Source organism: Grammomys surdaster, unplaced genomic scaffold (assembly GCF_004785775.1).
Source record: "Grammomys surdaster isolate TR1022 unplaced genomic scaffold, NIH_TR_1.0 368, whole genome shotgun sequence".
Lineage (NCBI taxonomy): Eukaryota > Metazoa > Chordata > Mammalia > Rodentia > Muridae > Grammomys > Grammomys surdaster.
Genome location: NW_021604787.1, coordinates 445,945 through 461,171, shown reverse-complemented (window position 1 = coordinate 461,171; position 15,227 = coordinate 445,945). Strand labels below are relative to the sequence as shown.

The window sequence follows — 15,227 nt, the reverse complement described above, 5'->3', positions numbered from 1 at the left end:
ATAGAAGACTGTATTAGTCAGGATTCTCTAAAGTAACAAAAGTTATAGAATGAATCTCTCTCTAGATATAAAGGGGATTTACTGAAATGACTTACGGGCTCCAGTCCAGCTAATCCAACAACGGCAGGCTGTGAACAGAAAGTCCAAGAATCTAGTAGTTGCCCAGTCCATGGGGCTTGACGCCTCAGCTGCTCTTCAGTATATGCTGGAATCCTGAAGAAGCAGGCTCCAATGCCAACGGTGGGGTGGAGGGAATGGATTGGCTAACAAGGTGAGGGCAAGCAGGCAAAGAGCAAAACTTCCTTCTTCCACGACCTTATATGGACTTCCAACAGAAAGTATGGCCCAGATTAAAGATGTGGATCGTATCTTCCCCCTCAATATCTGGATTTGAAGTGGATCTTCCTACGTCAGAGTAAGCAAAAATTTCTCATTGGCATGCCCTCATTTTGGACTTTAGTTAATTTCATATGCAGTCAACATAGGAAATTATGAATATGAATCTGTAGTTAACAACCAGGAATAGCAATCACAAGTCAAACTTGTATTTAAATCTGAGACCCCGTGCTTCCCCATTACTTGATGTCATCCATAACTCTTTCTCCTGTGCCATCCCTAGCAAAATCTATGCCCTGACCTCCTAAGCCTTCTAGAGATGGGCAATGAGAGGTAGATTGTCCAAGGCCACATAAACCTCCGGGCACTGAGTTTTGCCGCTTGAGTTATGCAGCCTCACTTGATTTTTAAAGCATCAGACACTACTGTTGATGCCTGGAAACAGCCAGCACCTCTGCAAGCAGCAAGAGGCTCATTCTTGAGTTTCTTTTTTCTTTTTCTTTCTTTCTTTCTTTTTTTTTTTTTTTTTGGTTTTTCAAGATAGAGTTTCTCTGTATAGCCTTGGCTGTCCTGGAACTCACTCTGTAGATCAGGCTGGCCTCGAACTCAGAAATCCACTTGTATCTGCCTCCCAAGTGCTGGGATTAAAGGTGTGTGCCACCACTGCCCGGCTCATTCTTGAGTTTCATACTTGAGTTTTAGAACATGTTTGTTATGAGACATCTGTCCCCAGGGACAATGGGAATACTGTGCCTCTGGTTTGGAAGCAGAGAGAGTTGCAGAGATGAGAGAGAGGACTGTGCTGGGTCTGAGAGCTCGAATCTTGAGGGAACAGTGTGAAATCAGTCAAGACGAATCTTGCCATGTTCACTCTAAGCCACACTGGCCCTGAGAACTGAGGAGACATGCTTATATTCAGAGTGAGAGGCTGTGAGTTCTGATGCTACCGATGACCTTGAATGGATAATGACTATTTTGAAGAAAGTTTTGGGAAACAAAACAGCAAATCATCAGCTGATACTCCTAAAGTGACTCTGTCTGTGCTGGCTAGTTTTATGTCAACTTGACACAAGCTAAAGTTATCGGAAAGGAGCGAACCTCAATTGAGAAATGCCTCCATAAGACCCAGGTATAGGACATTGTCTTAAGAGTTTTATTGCCATGAATAGACACCATTACTAAGGCAACTCTTATAAAGGGAAACATTTAGTTGGGGCTGGCTTACAGTTTCAGAGATTTAGTCCATTATCAGAAAGCATAGAAGCTTGCAGGCTGTTGCTAGAGGAGCCAAGAATTCTACATCTTGATCTGCAAGCAGCAGGAGACTGTTCCACACTGGGTGTGCCTTGAGCATGGGAAACCTGAAAGCTGATCCCACAGTGACACACTTCCTCCAGTAAGGCCACACCTACTCCAACAAGGCCACACCCTCTCCAACAAGGTCACACCTCCTAGTAGTGCCATCCCCTTTGGCTAAGCATTCAAACACCTGAGTCTGTGGGGGCCCATACCTATTCAGGCCACCATAGACATTTTCTTAATGCCCCCAGCATCCCAGGAAGTTATCTGTCCTTGGGCAAGTGGAGCTTACAGTTTAGAGGCCTTTTTGTTCTATAGATTTCTTAAGCTCAGTAATTTAAACTTTACTTTAGCTCTTATAGTTGGTTCACACCTCCGACCATGAAGGCTCCAGGTTTGGCAGTAAATGCCTTTACTCCCTGAGTCACCTCGCTATCATATCACTTTAAAAAAATTAGTTTTCAGCTGGGCAGTGGTGGCGCATGCCTTTAATCCCAGCACTTGGGAGGCAGAGAAAAGGCGGATTTCTGAGTTTGAGGCCAGCCTGGTCTACAGAGTGAGTTCTAGGACAACCAGGGAAACCCTCTCTCTCTCTCTCTCTCTCTCTCTCTCTCTCCCTAACCACAACTTTATTTATTTTTTTTTTTTTTTATTTTTTGGTTTTTTGAGACAGGGTTTCTCTGTATAGTCCTGGCTGTCCTGGAACTCACTCTGTAGACCAGGCTGGCCTCGAACTCAGAAATCCACCTCCCTCTGCCTCCTAAGTGCTGGGATTAAAGGCATGCGCCACCACTGCCCGGCTGAAACCCTGTCTCAAAAAAAAAAAATCAGTTTTCACTCTCTTATTTCCCCTTGCTTTTTTTCCAATATCTCCCAACTTTGAGGTATGCAGGCAGTTGCTCTCACCTACTCTCTACAGGAGTTATGAAAATCATGTAGACCCTGGTTTGAAACTTAACTCTGCTACTTGTCGGCTGTGTGACAAATTAGATCATTCAGTGTCTCTGAGTCTCAAGGCCTTTAACTGAATGAATGTGATACAATCAAACTTTTCTCTCCAGGTCACTGGGTGTACTCAGTTTAATACACCCTTCTCCAAACTTCCCTCATGGCAAGGTTGCTTTGGGGATTGTTAAAACCTTGAGTCTTGGGTTTTCCAAGTCCCAAACTAGAGTGAACCAGAATTCCCATGGGGTAAGACCTGGCCATCGGACAAACCCTGGGGACTCCAATCAGGAAATCTTTGGGAACACTGGGGCTGACCATCAATTACTGTGCTCAGTGCTAAGCAGTTAATCTTTACTGAGCCCTTACATGTGTGCAGTCTTCCTAGTGAGATGATTATGAACCAAATAGAGTTCTAGCGGGTTCATAGTTCGAGGACCACTGAGGGTTGGTTACCGGCTCTCCATCGGTCAGGCCGAGGCTGAATGGAGCCATGGATGGCAGTTAACCTGATTTCCTGGCTCTGGTTTCAGGCTGTCTTTTCTTGGAAGATGCACCTCCACAACCAGGCTCCTCTTCCCAGTTCTGTGCAGCAAGATTTATGGGTTTTGCTTTTGGTTGTTGGTGGTTTGTTATTTGTTTGTTGAGACTGGGTCTCACTTTGCAGCCCTGACGGGACTAGACCGTGCTGGCCTTGAACTCTCAGAGATCCTCCTGAGTACTGAGATTAAATGTGTTCGCCACCATGCACAGCCTAAGAATGGTCTTATTAATAAGTGTTCCTGTGGACTAGGAGAGGTGCATGTGGCTAACAGTACATACTAATGTGTTTGCAGATGAACTGAGTTTGACTCCCAGCCTCAGCTCCGAGTGGCTCACAACTGCCTGGAAACTTCAGGGTTTCTGACTTCTTATTCTGGCCTCCTTGGGCACCTGCACTCATGTGAACATAGCCCCACACAGACACAGACACAGACACAGACACACACACACACACACACACACACACACACACACACACATAATTTAAAACATCAAGCCTTTCAAACAATAACAACTGTCTCTACAGACACACATACACACACATATAATTTAAAACATCAAGTCGCCGGGCAGTGGTAGCACATGCCTTTAATCCCAGCACTTGGGAGGCAGAGGCAGACCGATTTCTGAGTTCGAGGCCAGGCTGGTCTACAGAGTGAGTTCCAGGACAGCTAGGACTACACAGAGAAACCTTGTCTCGAGAAAAAAAAAAAAAAACAACAACAATAAAAAAAAAAGATTTTAAAACATCAAGTCTTTCAAACAATAACAAAACTGTCTCTACTCTACCATTATCCACGTCTCTGGACACCAGGCAGGGACTCCTTGACACCTGCTGTCCTTGAGAGTGAGCATGGGACATCATCCATCTGGACATTTGAAGAGGGCAACGTTCACATCTACTGGTCCATCCATAGTCCAATGTCCCTGTGTCTGCTCTGGAGTCCCAGTGACAATGTCCCCCTGGGTCTGGCTTTCTCCAGTCTCTCCCGTTAGCCTTCCTGGCTGGCTTCAGGTCAGTCTGAATCTCCAGCACCCCCTTGCCCTCTTCTTGCTTATGTCCAGCCTGCCACAGGAAATGCTCGTTAGGGATCCAGGGTGGGAATCCTTCCAAATGTGAACAATGAGTTTTGGAACCAGGATATAAATAGTCTTTGCAAGTCAGCAAATGAGAGCCTGAATTGCTCACCTCTGGCCCGCATCTGTGAGCACTTCTAACACGGATAAGAGCCATGTCTCTGGTGTCAGGGACCTGGGGGTTTAAGGCACTTACTAGCTGGAGAGTCACCTTGCCTCTGAAACTCAGTTTCTGTCTTTGTGCAAGCTACAAGACTGGAGGGAGTCTGAAAGCATGAGGCCTGGAGGCCACACCACAGATCACGCCCGCCACCATCCTTTCTCCAGTGGCTTGACTAGGAGACGAAGAACCCTCTACTGGTAATCAGCATCCGAAACCCACCACACAGGGAATGTGGAGAGCTGGAGATGGGTCCTACTGCCATAGGAAACCTGTAGGGTTGGCTCCTGCTGGAGACACTGCACTTCCTCCCTCTGCCCTCACTGCAGAGGAATGCACCAGAAAAGCTATCCTGGGCTTGAGGTAGGGCTCTTCCACTGCTGTGGTGTGACCTTGGGCCCACCCCTTGTCCTCTCAGCATTTCATCAAGTTAGAGCGCGAATGAGGAGGCTTTTGTTTTTATTTGTAGACAGCTTCTCAAATAACCAGGCTGTCCAAAAGCTTGTTATATAGGCAAGGATGGCCTTGAACTTCAGATCTTCCAGCCTCCAATTTCCAAGTTCTGGGATTACAGGTGGGTGTCACTACGGACAGCAAGAACTAGATAACTTCTACCGGCCTCTTGGGATTCATCCATATACCACTTGTTAGGACACTGGAGAGTCCAGTCGTGAGGGTGTGAGCTGAGGGAGCAGTTCACGACGCCTCCCTCACCCAGGAGTCCTGCACAAGTCAAGGACACAGGTGGCTAGGGGGACTTAGTATAAGGACAAGAGAGTTGGCTCTGGGACCAGACATGAGCTCAGCTCCTTGGAGCTCTTCTGTATGACACTGAGTCACTCTGAGACTCTAAGGGAACCAGCTGGGCTGGCTGCGCTTGAAGTTCCCGGGTGGCCACAGGGTCAAAGCTCAGAAACGGTTCACTCTTCATCCTTTCTGTTCAACAAAACTAATATGACAGGCCTGGGTTTTACCTTTTATGCTCCAGGTACCCCAGTCTTCCCCATTTATGGGGAGACATTCAAGGCAGACAGAGAATGTATATGTGCAAATATATGGAGGGCAGAGGTCAGCCTGAGTGGGTGCTCCTAGCTGTCCATCTTGACTGACACAGGGTCTCTCAGTAGGATCTGGGGCCTGCCAAGTAGGATAGGCTGGCTGACCAGTGAGCCCCAGAGATCTGCCTGTCTGCCTCTCGGTGCTAGGTTACAAGTAGCACAGGACACATGCAGCTTTAAACAAGGGATGCTGAAGATGGTGTCCTCATGTTTATACTGTGCATCTCCCCAGAATGTTCGTCAACCTTCCTCAAAGGCAGATGGAAATACCTGGCCTGATACAGAAAGGGCGTGTCCTGGAGGCTGCCTGTAAAACTGATTGTTCACTACTCTCACTATGCCAATTACACCAGCAGAGGGGTTGGGGTCCACAGCATGTCCTGACGTATCACTTTCATGTTTTTGGTACCCTCCTGTGTGGACATGCCTACCTGGCTCCTCCTCCTGACCACAAAGCTTAGCCTGCAGGAGACCACCTGACCCTGCTTCTGGAGCCAGAGGTAGCAGCCTAAAAGAGCAGGTGTCAGGGTGCCCAGGTCTTCTCTGAAGGATGTAAGAGTCACCGGAATCTCGCCATGATTGCAAGATAGTGAGTGCTTGCTATGGAGTGCAAAGCTGTCTGGCCAAGAAGAGGGGTGTGCAACCAGTGCACCTACACATTGCTGTCACTGTCCATGACAGTGATCTCATACACAACCGTTTCAAAAATACTAGGAGAGGTTTGGCCTAATGAGCAAATTGTCTAAGACTTGACTGTGAAGAATCTGTGAGGAGGGGCACTTGGGAGGCAGAGGCAGGCGGATCTCTATGAGGTTGATGCCAGCCTGACCTAGAGTTCCAGGCCAGCCAGTGCGATTTACTGAAGAAATAAACAAAAAAACAAAAGGTGTTAAGTACTTGGGGTTGGAGAGACAGAGCCAGCTCACTGAGTACAAGTCTTTGTTATGGAGCCTGATACCTCAAGTCCAATCACTGGACCTACAGGATGGGAAGAGAGGACTGACTCCTGACTCCCCAGAGTTGCCCTGCCAACACACACCCACACCCACACCCACAGTAAATAGATTTTTAAAAATGTGTGAATTCTTTTTTTTGTTGTTGTTGTTTTTCGAGACAGGGTTTCTCTGTGTAGCCCTGGCTGTCCTCAAACTCAGAAATCCACCTGCCTCTGCTTCCCAAGTGCTGGGATTAAAGGCGTGCACTACCACTAAGTGTGAATTCTTATGAGAAGGATGCTGCAGGAGAAACTGGAAATGAATCCAACAATCTACCTATTTGGTTACAATGAATCCAATCAGAACCCAATCATAGGATTAGCTGGGAACCCACCTGAGCATTTCAGAAAATCCCAAGAACAGAGACCCAGGACCATAAATAAAAAAGTAATACAATAAATACCAGCTGTTAAGTCTAGGGTTTGTTAAATAATGTTTTTATACGTTCCTGAGTTTAAGCATACATTCTTTTACAATATGAAAAAAGAAAATCAAAAATATTCAAAGATATTAAAAAAAAAAAGCAAGAACTATTTGTCAGTCTGCCTCTTGGGTAATTTATTTATTTATAAATCTTGTACCCTTTCCTCTTCCTTCCCCCATTTTAAAAAATGTAGCCTTTAAGTAAAGCATATCCCACCCAGGCTTGTTTTGCAAACAAAAAGTCTCCGACCTCGATGTAAGGTTATTTACTCTGTAAGAAAGATGTTTAGCAGGTGACACAAGACTTCCCTCCAGGGCCAGCAGTTGATCCTAGGACAATCAATGGCTTGTAAGGACTCAAAAGAAGCCAAAAAATCTCCCAAAAAATTGTATAAAAAAGATTTATTGAAATTTATCAATGACAAACAGACATAAAACTCAAAGTTTGGCTCTTTCTCAAGGGCGGGAGAAAAATGAGTTTCAGTTGTTCTGTACAAATGAGACGCAGGGCAGGAAACAGTCACTTCTAATCTGGAAGAGGGATGCTGAAAGCACACAGCGTTCACTAGGAGAAACCTGTGGCCACTTCAGAGTCCCACCAGGTAAGAAAATATGACTTTGCATTCCTTTTCCGTGCTCTGATGTAGAAGGATGGAGAAGGAAAACAAACAATAAAAACCCAGAGGACATGCAAAGAAGCCTCCAGAACTTAGATCTGTAAAAAGACTCTCAGCTGGAGCGCCCAGACAAGAGTTCTCCTGTCATTTCTGCAAAACAAATTGCTCCACTATTGTACAGAAGCAGATAGAACAGGTTTGTTTTGTTTTTGTTTTTTTAAAAAAGAAGTTAAAACATAAAGGTTCACCTCTTCCCCATTTTACATGTACCTCCTAAGCCTGCCTTTTGCTTTTTGTTGTTTGTTGTTTTGTTTTTTGCTTTCCGCTTTTTGGCTCTCGGGATCATAGCCCCAGAGTAACAAGAGTTCTCTCTGCAAAAAGCAAAGCCCACTGCCATCTGTGGAGGGGGAAAAGGGATGAGAGATGGGGACTGTCCCCAAACCAGTGCCAAAATACGCCTTTCAGTTGCTATTTACAAACCAGGGTGCTGGGTGCCTCTGGCAGAGACCGCACATACTGAACCAGAACAGGAGTTAGTGAAGACAGGGGCTGGGATTCAGTGGCTCTTGGGCTATAAGTCACCTGGTAGAGGCCAGCCACAGCCTCCTGATCAGCTCTGGGGATGTGGGATATACCAGAAAATGTTGAAGACCTCCACGCCATCCTCTCCAGAGAGTAAGAACAAACACTTGCTTGGTGTGTACTAAGCTATTGCATTTTATGGGGACAAAACCAGACACAAGGAAAAAGGAGGGGGGGGGATTAAGTATGGCAGTAAAAATAGTATTTTATTCCTCCCCTCCCACCCCCACCCCCGGCAACCCCCAGTACACTTTTCCCCTCTCATTCCCACAGCAACGCTACAATCAGAAAAAAATAAGTTTCGGGGGGCAGGAATAGGAGGGGGAGGGGAGATGGGTAAAAACAGTCAAATCACAACAGGAATTTCCCCAAACAGGTTCATTCCCCTTAGTCATCCTCTTCACCCTCATCATCCGGTTCTCGTTTTCGCTTCTGACTCCCTTCTTCTTCTGGAAAAAAAATTGAGAGAGAGAGAGAGTCAGAGAGAGAGAGAGAGAGAGAGAGAGAGAGAGAGAGAAATGATTATCAGGCAGCCATCTTTCAGGCAGCCCTGCCCCCACTGGGAACAGAGCACATCTAGGAAGCGTGGGCACCCCCTCCCATTCTCTGGCCCTTAATGCCCAAGCAAGGCAATGCTAGAGTTAAAGGGGTCAGGCTGCCACTGGGAGAGAGCAAGAAGGCTGACATACCACCAGCTTCTTCTTCGTCTTCCTCATCATCCACTTCTCCGTCATTATAACCTTCTTCATCCTCCTCCTCCTCGCCACTCACATCCTCTTCCTCCCCTTCTTCCTCCTCATCTTCTTCCTCTTCATCTTCCACTAGCTGGGCATATTCATCATACTCCTCCTCTGTAGGGGATGGGCAGCAAGAAGAGAACATGGTTTGAGATGACTGGGGGTCCATGTCTGCTCCACCCCCACCAAAGCTCAGAGCCCAGCTGCTCTTATGCACACAGCACAGGACCAAACACAAAAAGTGACTCGTGTCAGAGCCTATGTGTGGGTAAGGCCTCAGACATGGAGGTTTGAGCAAGAGGTTCTGGGGCTCCAGGGAAGCAGAAAGCCTAAATCAACATAACTAATCCCTCTTCAGAGAAATGCCTTGTTCAAGGCGACAAGTGGCCTGGGTAGTGGAGCAACTGGCCAGGGGCTGTACCATAGACCCCTGCCACACATCACAGTACCACACTGTCCAACACTTAGAATCTAAAGGATCCCCACCAAGGCTGACAGAATATATGAACATATATGAACATCTCATAGAAGACCCCAGACCAAAAAGACAACAGAATCTTATGTCCGCATTGACTGGCACTATCTGAGTGCTTCTTTGTTTGGGCTATAAAGCCCTGCAGGAGAGCTGCAGGGTGCCAACTGCAAGGAACCTGCAGAGACAATGGGATGGGGTAGGGAGGAGGGGCCATAGTCTCTCCTTCCCTCCCAAAGGATCTGACATTCACTAAAGCCCCCAACTTCCCTGGGGAAGGGCCCAATGCTGGCCAGTGGTCCTGCATGCTGCAACCACCAGGGGGCGCCACAGCCTCTTCAGCTGAAGACCCTGGTCTCCCAGATGGAGAAAAGGTCCTGGGGAGCCCATCCCCACAACTGGCCTCTTCTCCTCCCAAGTCTGGGGTCACACTATAGAGATATACAGTGTCCTTCCCCGGGGGACTTGAAGCCACCAGTCCCACTTCCCTCTATCGCTTTGGCAGATAGCTTGCCAGCTTGTTCTTTGTGAACGCTGTGCCCCAGGGTCCCCATCGCCACCTACCATCCTCATCTTCCTCGTCGTCATCCTCCACATAGCCCTCAACATCAGAATCAGGGGCCTCCTTGTTGTCCCTGTCATAGCCATCAAGGTACATGACCTGGGGCAGGAGCTTGAACACGTTTTCTCGGTAGGCGTTCAGGTTGGTCACCTCACAGTTAAACAGGTCTAGGCTCTTGAGATTCTCTAACTTCTTCTGCAAGTGGAGAAACGTAGTCAACAGTGAGGGTGACTGTGGGAAGGGGAAAACACCCTAGGAAAGGCAGCAGGGACAGCCCAAGGGTTCCAAGAGAAGGAATGTCTTTGTGTATATGTACATGGTGTGTGCGCATCCGTAGTGTGTATATGCATGGTGTTTGTGTATGTGTGTACAAGTGTGCATGCACACTCACTTGTAGAAGTTAGAAGTCAACTCTGTTCATCTTTCTCTATTGTTTTATTCACACACACTTGCACACATGTATTATGTATGTATGTATGTATGTATGTATGTATGTATGTATATTTCGACATAGTCTCTCACTGAATCTGGAACTCATCATTTTGGTTAGACTACTGGCCCAGACCCTGGGACCCATATGAGGACAATATCCTAGCACTGGGGGTCCAGGGGTACATTGCCAATTCCAGCTGTTATGTGGGCTCTGAGGATTCGAACTCATATCTTCATGTCTGCACAGCAAGGGCTTTATCCACTGAGGTCAGACCAGTCCTGACCAAATGTTATCATGTTGGATAGTTAAGAAAATGGAGGCCCAGGAAGTGAGGAGGACACAGCTAACAAGAAACGCAGCTGAATCCCTGACCTCTCACCTCATTCAAGGTCCCATCCCACAGAGTCCCTGTTGCCATGGGGACCAGGTCACACTAGGAAGAACAGACCCCTCAGAGTCAGTCTTGATTCTCTACTACTTTTGTACATAGACCCAGGTGACTCTTAGTGGAGGGGCCAAAGGCAAAGAGGACATCTGAGCTCTGGTCTGTGTGAGGCAGCCCAGCACCCCCACAACCCCAAAACAGGTTCCAACCCTGGGAGGAGAGAGGACATCGTATCAATAACCAGGACGGGAAGCCACATGAACACAGGTGACCTGCGTATGGGGAAGTAGGAAGGTGTGCCTGCCTGCTCTCCCGTGGTGACCCTGCCACACTGCCTCAGGAAGACCTCAGGTATATACACACTTCCAACACAACTGAGCCAGAACTTTGAAGACGTTTTTGTAACAAAATGATGATGCCAGGGCTTCTAGGCAGATGAAGGCAGCTCTGCCTTCACCTAGGTCAGTGGGAGAGCTAGAAAGAACTTCCTGTGGTCAGTGTGCTTTATTAGCAAGACAGACAGGTAAAGTCTGAGCTTGAAAAAGCAATGCCAGCTTGCTGTTATGACCACCTGACACCATGACCTCAGAGTGTCCAGAGACTCATGAGTGCTCTGTGGACTCGGACCAGCCACTTTTGCTGTGTCCCCGGCCCTTCCTCAAGTCAAGTTTGCGACTTTTCTCTATCTCCAAAGGATTCTTTTTGTCACATCTTCAGGCCATTTCCTTAAAAACCAAAAGAAAAGCTGCACCCAGGATGTTGGTCGCAGAGACTGTCATTCTGACTAAAATTCCCCTTTCTAACTGGAAAAGGAGTAGAGCAAGAACCAGAAGTGTCATCCATCCTGTCTCTGAGGCCCTGATCACCAATAGAGACACTCTTCTCTCCATATGCAAATGAAGTCCTGCATAGGGCTCCCACCAGGCACAGCCTCAGACTCTAGGGATACCGTGTCTGTGTTGGCCCTAACCCACTAGCCTAATGCTTGGAAGAAGTGATGGCCCTACCTCCAGAGTCAGCTAGATTTGTTCCTCTCTCCTCAAAGGGTGGCAAGCCAGTCAGGCTGTAAGCCCAGACATACCACAACCCAGGCTGAAGGGCACACACCAGACCAGGCTCCATTCCCTGCCCCATGCTCGGTGCCCATTCTGGCCAGATGACCTTGGCCCAACTGAATTCTCCATGGACCAAGCAGAAACAGTACCCATGCTACCTGACAGCACAGGATGAGAGTCAAAGAAAACAGTGATAAATAAATAGAACTGTGAAAGTTGGGTTTCCCACCGCCCCCAAGGAAAGGGGAGGACCCTAGGGACTTACCAGCGGCTCGATTGTGCTGAGATCTTTTATTTTGTTGCCACTTAAATTTAGATGCTTAAGGTTCGGACATTTCTCTGCCAATACTTCCAGGTCCCCTGAGATTCTGTTTTCACTTAATTCAAGCTGTATGAAGCAGGAAGGGGGAAAGTGCGTTTAACACCAAGCTCAGGGCCATTCTCCCCAGACAGTGGGAAGGGAACATCCCCAGGGACCAGCAAGTTGCAGCAAGCACCTGGCCTTGCCCTTAATTACGCTCGCGGAGCACACGGCACCCCCACCCCAGCCTCCCAGCTCCTAGGCTGTTTACCTTCTTGAGTTTGTTTAACTTGGGTAAGTTGGAAATGGAGGTGAGACCTACGTTGATTGTACTTAGGAATTCCAGTTCTTCAAACTCATCCGTGAGGCCTTTGATTTTGCCTTCAATTGACTTACAGTTATCCAGGACCAGCTCTTTCACCTGGAAAGGGAAGGTGGGTGTGTGAGTGGACATGGGGAAGGGGTCAGAGAGGCGCTCTAACCCCAGGGCCCCAGCAATTGCCTTATCCAGATCAGCACTGCCTTGGAGCAACCAAGCCTTGGATGACCAGCCTGCCTCTTAGCAAGACCCAGATAGGAGAATGTTGGAATACGCACACCTCTAGAACTGGGAAACCACTGCAGAGGGCATAACCAGCAGGCTTTGCTGTCACCAAGGCGCGAGCGCGTGCGTGCGTGCGTGCGTGCGTGCGTGCGTGTGTGTATACCCCTACTACATAGTCTTTCTTCAACCCCAGTATACAATGAAAACCAGAGTCCCCACTGCCTCCAGGCATCAGGCACAATGGTGGTGGCACCTAGTATCCCTGCCTACAAATGCCCAGCCCAGCAAGGCAATGGTGGTGCATGCCTTTAGTCCCAGCACTTGGGAGACAGAAGCAGGCGGATTTCTGAGTTCAAGGCCAGCCTGGTCTACAGAGTGAGTTCCAGGACAGCCAGGACTACACAGAGAAACCCTGTCTCGAAAAACAAACAAACAAACCAACCAACCAACAAACAGACAAACAAAAAACCCAAAACCAAAACAAACGTCCCATGCTCAGCCCCCACCTCGTGGTCCCAGTCCTCTCCCCCCACCTCCCACCTCCTCCCCCACCCAATGCACACAACACACTCAACCCTCCTTCCTCTGGCCTCAGCCTGTCATTGAGGCCTGGCCCATATCACTGTAATCAGTGATCATCATAGGAGCAGCATTGCAGAAAACCCTCTTGACATCCTCAGGCCTAGCCAGTGCTGTCCAGCAGATGGTCCCACCAGAAAGAAAGTACTTGGTGCTGTCCAAGAATAGAGCCACAAGCCCCGGGAAGTCCTCAATACTTGGTGTTATTTTAATCTTAAGTATACAGAGATATAAGGCACAGTTACTGGACCACAAGGTTCATGGATGCATTCCTTGGTCCCAGCCACATAGATGAGAAAACCTGTACTCCTATGACAGCCCATACTGAAAGGTGAGGGTCCCTACCTACTCCCTCTCCAAAGACAGGGAGGGTGGTAGCGGGAGGTGTCTCTGTTTATGACAGAGACAGTACAAGTCACTCTTGTGAGGAGACTCCAAACCAAACTCACTGCAGGGGCAGTTGCTGGCGCCGGTGAACACAGCAAATGGATAATAGGCCAGGGGAAAGCCAGTGGGTCTCAGGAAAGTCACAAACAACCAGAGGAATTGGCAGGTAGACCAAGGTCCCCTAGGCAAGCCAGGTGCTTGTGAGGCCCAGTCTCCTAGTGACACCAGGAACCTCACTGTGCTGTGGAACTGAGGGTTGAGCCGAGGGACTCACACACTCTAGGCAAGCACTGTTCACTTTATTCCACTTTTTTTTCCTATCTCTTTTTACTTGGCACAGGCTTTCTAGAAGTTGCCTCAGTTGGACCTGAACTTCCCTTGTACACAGCTTTAAAGGGCCTTCAACCTGTAATCCTGACTCACTTCTGGAGTAGCTGGGATTAGAGAGCTATGGCCCCAGGATTGGCTGAAAGCAATCTAAACAGAGAAGACTGGCCCCTCCTGATGGCACTTGTCCTCTGCCTCAGAACCAGCTTCCACCCTGTAGCCTCTGGGAAACATCAAAAACACTGACTGGATGTGCTGCGCCCCCATCCATGACTCACCACAGGCCCACGTGGCTCACAGGGTCGCCACTGCCCCTCCCCGCCTGCATAAATAGCCCATGAGCCAGTCCCCACCCATGGCTGCACCTTTCCTCTAAGAGGACCTTCCCTAGAGATTCCCCTGGTCTTCCAGCAACTGCTTTTATTCAGTCACTCTGCAGGGAAAGGTACAGCAGGGTCTACTCCAGGCTAATGGGCAGGGCAGGGACTACAGGCACCTGGGTCTCAGAGCCCTGCCTTCCTTCTTCCCTGTGGAGACAGTGGGTGCTCCATGCAGGACAGCCTAGCAGGGATTCACAGTTCTACCTGAAGGAAAGAAAGCCAGGAACATCACCTTCCTCCCTGAATCACAAGCTCCGAGCCTCTGCCTGGCCATGCTCCATCCTCTAGATGAATCTTTTTTTTTTCTTTTTGGTTTTTTGAGACAGGGTTTCTCTGTGTAGCCTTGGCTGTCCTGGAACTCACTCTGTAGACCAGGCTGGCCTTGAACTCAGAAATCCGCCTGCCTCTGCCTCCCAAGTGCTGGGATTAAAGGCGAATCTAAGAGGCCACGGGTCCAGGTCCAGCCAATCACTGGTTAGAGTAGAAGAATGACGCTCTTGGAACCATCCACCCTAAGGCAGGAAAACTGTAGCGAGAGGAGGCCTGGCTGTGGGCAGCGAGTGAATGGAGGGAGCGCGGCTGTGGGGCCGAGGGAGACAAGTATGAGGGGTTGGGCTCCTGTGGTCCAGTCTTCTTCCTTAACTGGTTTTCTGGGGAATCCCTGTTTCCAAAGGCAGATCCCCATGAGACTGCAGACATACGTGGTTTTCCTAGAGTGGTCAACGGCCTTAATGCCATTAGCAAGCACGAGAGGGACCCGGGATGAGGAAAGTCATGGCGGACAGTCAAGGGAATTTCTAGGGGAAGTTGTCTTTATGTGGGGGGTGGGTAGTGGGAGAGAGGGATGGCACCTCCCCAATTCCTCCCCAACTCCTGCTACCAACAGCTGATCAGGCCAGCCCCATCACCTCCCAGCACCACACCCAAACTGGGAGCCCCTCCTCTCGGGGACAATATGTAAGTCATCATAGCTACTGTTCTCTCTCTCTCTCTCTCTCTCTCTCTCTCTCTCTCTCTCTCTCTCTCTCTC

General features: G+C 48.6%; 1 protein-coding gene across 2 annotated transcripts in view; it reads right to left on the bottom strand.

Annotated features, from left to right (window-relative positions):
• Positions 1-7,221: 7,221 nt before the first annotated feature.
• Anp32a (acidic nuclear phosphoprotein 32 family member A) overlaps positions 7,222-15,227 on the bottom strand; it is a 35,051-nt gene continuing 27,045 nt past the window's right edge. For both annotated transcript variants that reach the window (XM_028780304.1, XM_028780305.1), the window contains exons 2-6: positions 12,252-12,401; positions 11,945-12,067; positions 9,809-10,001; positions 8,725-8,886; positions 7,222-8,484 (exon numbers count right to left, since the gene is read on the bottom strand). In XM_028780304.1, coding sequence (XP_028636137.1) covers positions 8,423-8,484; positions 8,725-8,886; positions 9,809-10,001; positions 11,945-12,067; positions 12,252-12,401 — 690 coding nt within the window. In that variant the 3' untranslated portion in view covers positions 7,222-8,422. The remainder of the gene's footprint in view (positions 8,485-8,724; positions 8,887-9,808; positions 10,002-11,944; positions 12,068-12,251; positions 12,402-15,227) is intronic.